General features: G+C 34.5%; 1 protein-coding gene across 1 annotated transcript; it reads right to left on the reverse strand.

The window, feature by feature from the left end:
* Window positions 1–758: 758 nt before the first annotated feature.
* On the reverse strand, window positions 759–1,331 carry HELRODRAFT_169197 (hypothetical protein; the record flags this gene model as incomplete). The annotated part of the gene is made up of 1 exon (XM_009015059.1): window positions 759–1,331. The coding sequence occupies one exon, from the start codon at window positions 1,329–1,331 to the stop codon at window positions 759–761; it is 573 nt and encodes a 190-aa protein (XP_009013307.1).
* Between the last annotated feature and the right edge of the window lie 210 nt (window positions 1,332–1,541).

Genomic DNA, 1,541 nt, shown 5'->3' on the forward strand with positions numbered 1-1,541 from the left:
GACAGTAAAACTACTCTTTTGTTTTTTTTGGTGCATAAGAAACTAGGGTTGCTCAGGTAAAAAACCAAATAAAGAGGTGCCACCTTCGCTATTTTTCTTTACAAATTCTGGTGGCAGTTCTCTCCGATTTTTAAGAATGGTTCCAATGACTCCTAAATTACGATTCCAAAGATGTAAAAAAATTGTCCATAACAACGGTTCTGCCAATGTCTAAGTTCTCCGTCAAATCTAACACTACTTGCTTTCCTAAATTTTTTGCCCGCGCTGCTCCATTATCTGTGCCTAAATACGGTTTCATTTTCAAGCAGTAGCCGGTTTTGGCATCAAATAAACACCAAAACTTCAAGCCATATTTTGCAGGTTTGGAAGGCATATATTGTTTGAAACTGCAGCGGCCTCTGAATGGTACAAGTGTTTCATCTACGGTTACATACTCATATGGAATAAATGGTTTTCCAAGATTCTCTTGCCATATGTCAAACACCACACCCATCGGTGCAAACTTTGATAGTTTACTTCAAGCACTTCGGCTGCTAGTAAAATCAAATCTAATAAATTTTGTCATTTCTTCAAATCTAGTCCTTGACATAAATTGTCTGATGCATTGTCGGCTTTCTAACTTTGACCAAAGTGCACGCACGGGTTCTCCTTTCTCTTTATATAACCCAACTAAAATATTTTCACCTATGAAAGTGTTGATTTCCTCTCTGTTCGTAACAAAATTGGCACCCAAACTAGCAGCTTTGTCGTTAGTGCAATCAACAATTATATCGATCAGAGAATTGTCCATGAAAATCTGCCAAATAGAGAGCAGTATTGGTGCAATGACGACGTCCGTAAGCACTCAGTCCTCCAGCTGCTCTCAATACATTCACAGACTGTCTTCTCCCAGTCAAATAAGGCTTAGAATTCCACTCAGTGCCGTCTGCACTTATATATGCTCCACAAATTCTTTCAATTACCGAATCAATACATTCATATATATGCCTTTCCATATCAGTTGTCATCAAACATGAACCACTATTAGAATCATCCTCACAAAAATTACAAGCCAGGATGTCATCATCATTTCTGTTATTTCCATTTTTTTCCTCATCTGCAAACTTTCCAGCATGAAATTTCTCTTCTAAGTCATATTCAACAGACCTGATTGATGTTGATGACAAACTGGACATTGAATCTACATTTTCATTATTTTTATATTCAGCACCCGAGAGGTTACCCAGACTTTCAATTCCACTTTCATCATCATTATCATCATCATCATCATCATCATCATCAAGGATAATATCTAAAGCTTCTTGAGCAAAAACGCGACGAGACATAATCATATTTATTTTTAATTTGATACAGAAAGAAAAATGTATGATTGATATAAACAAGTTTAACATATCCTGCCGCAAAAAGGAAATTTAAGTATTTAAATTTTTAACGTTTTAAAAGTAATTTTTAAAAATTTTTAATAACTTATTGTTTAAAGTTATTGCTAAATTTAATTTGTTTGTAATTAAGAATATTTTTATTAATTTTTTGTGGCAAAA

This window comes from Helobdella robusta (assembly GCF_000326865.2).
Source record: "Helobdella robusta unplaced genomic scaffold HELROscaffold_15, whole genome shotgun sequence".
Taxonomy (NCBI): Eukaryota; Metazoa; Annelida; class Clitellata; order Rhynchobdellida; family Glossiphoniidae; genus Helobdella; species Helobdella robusta.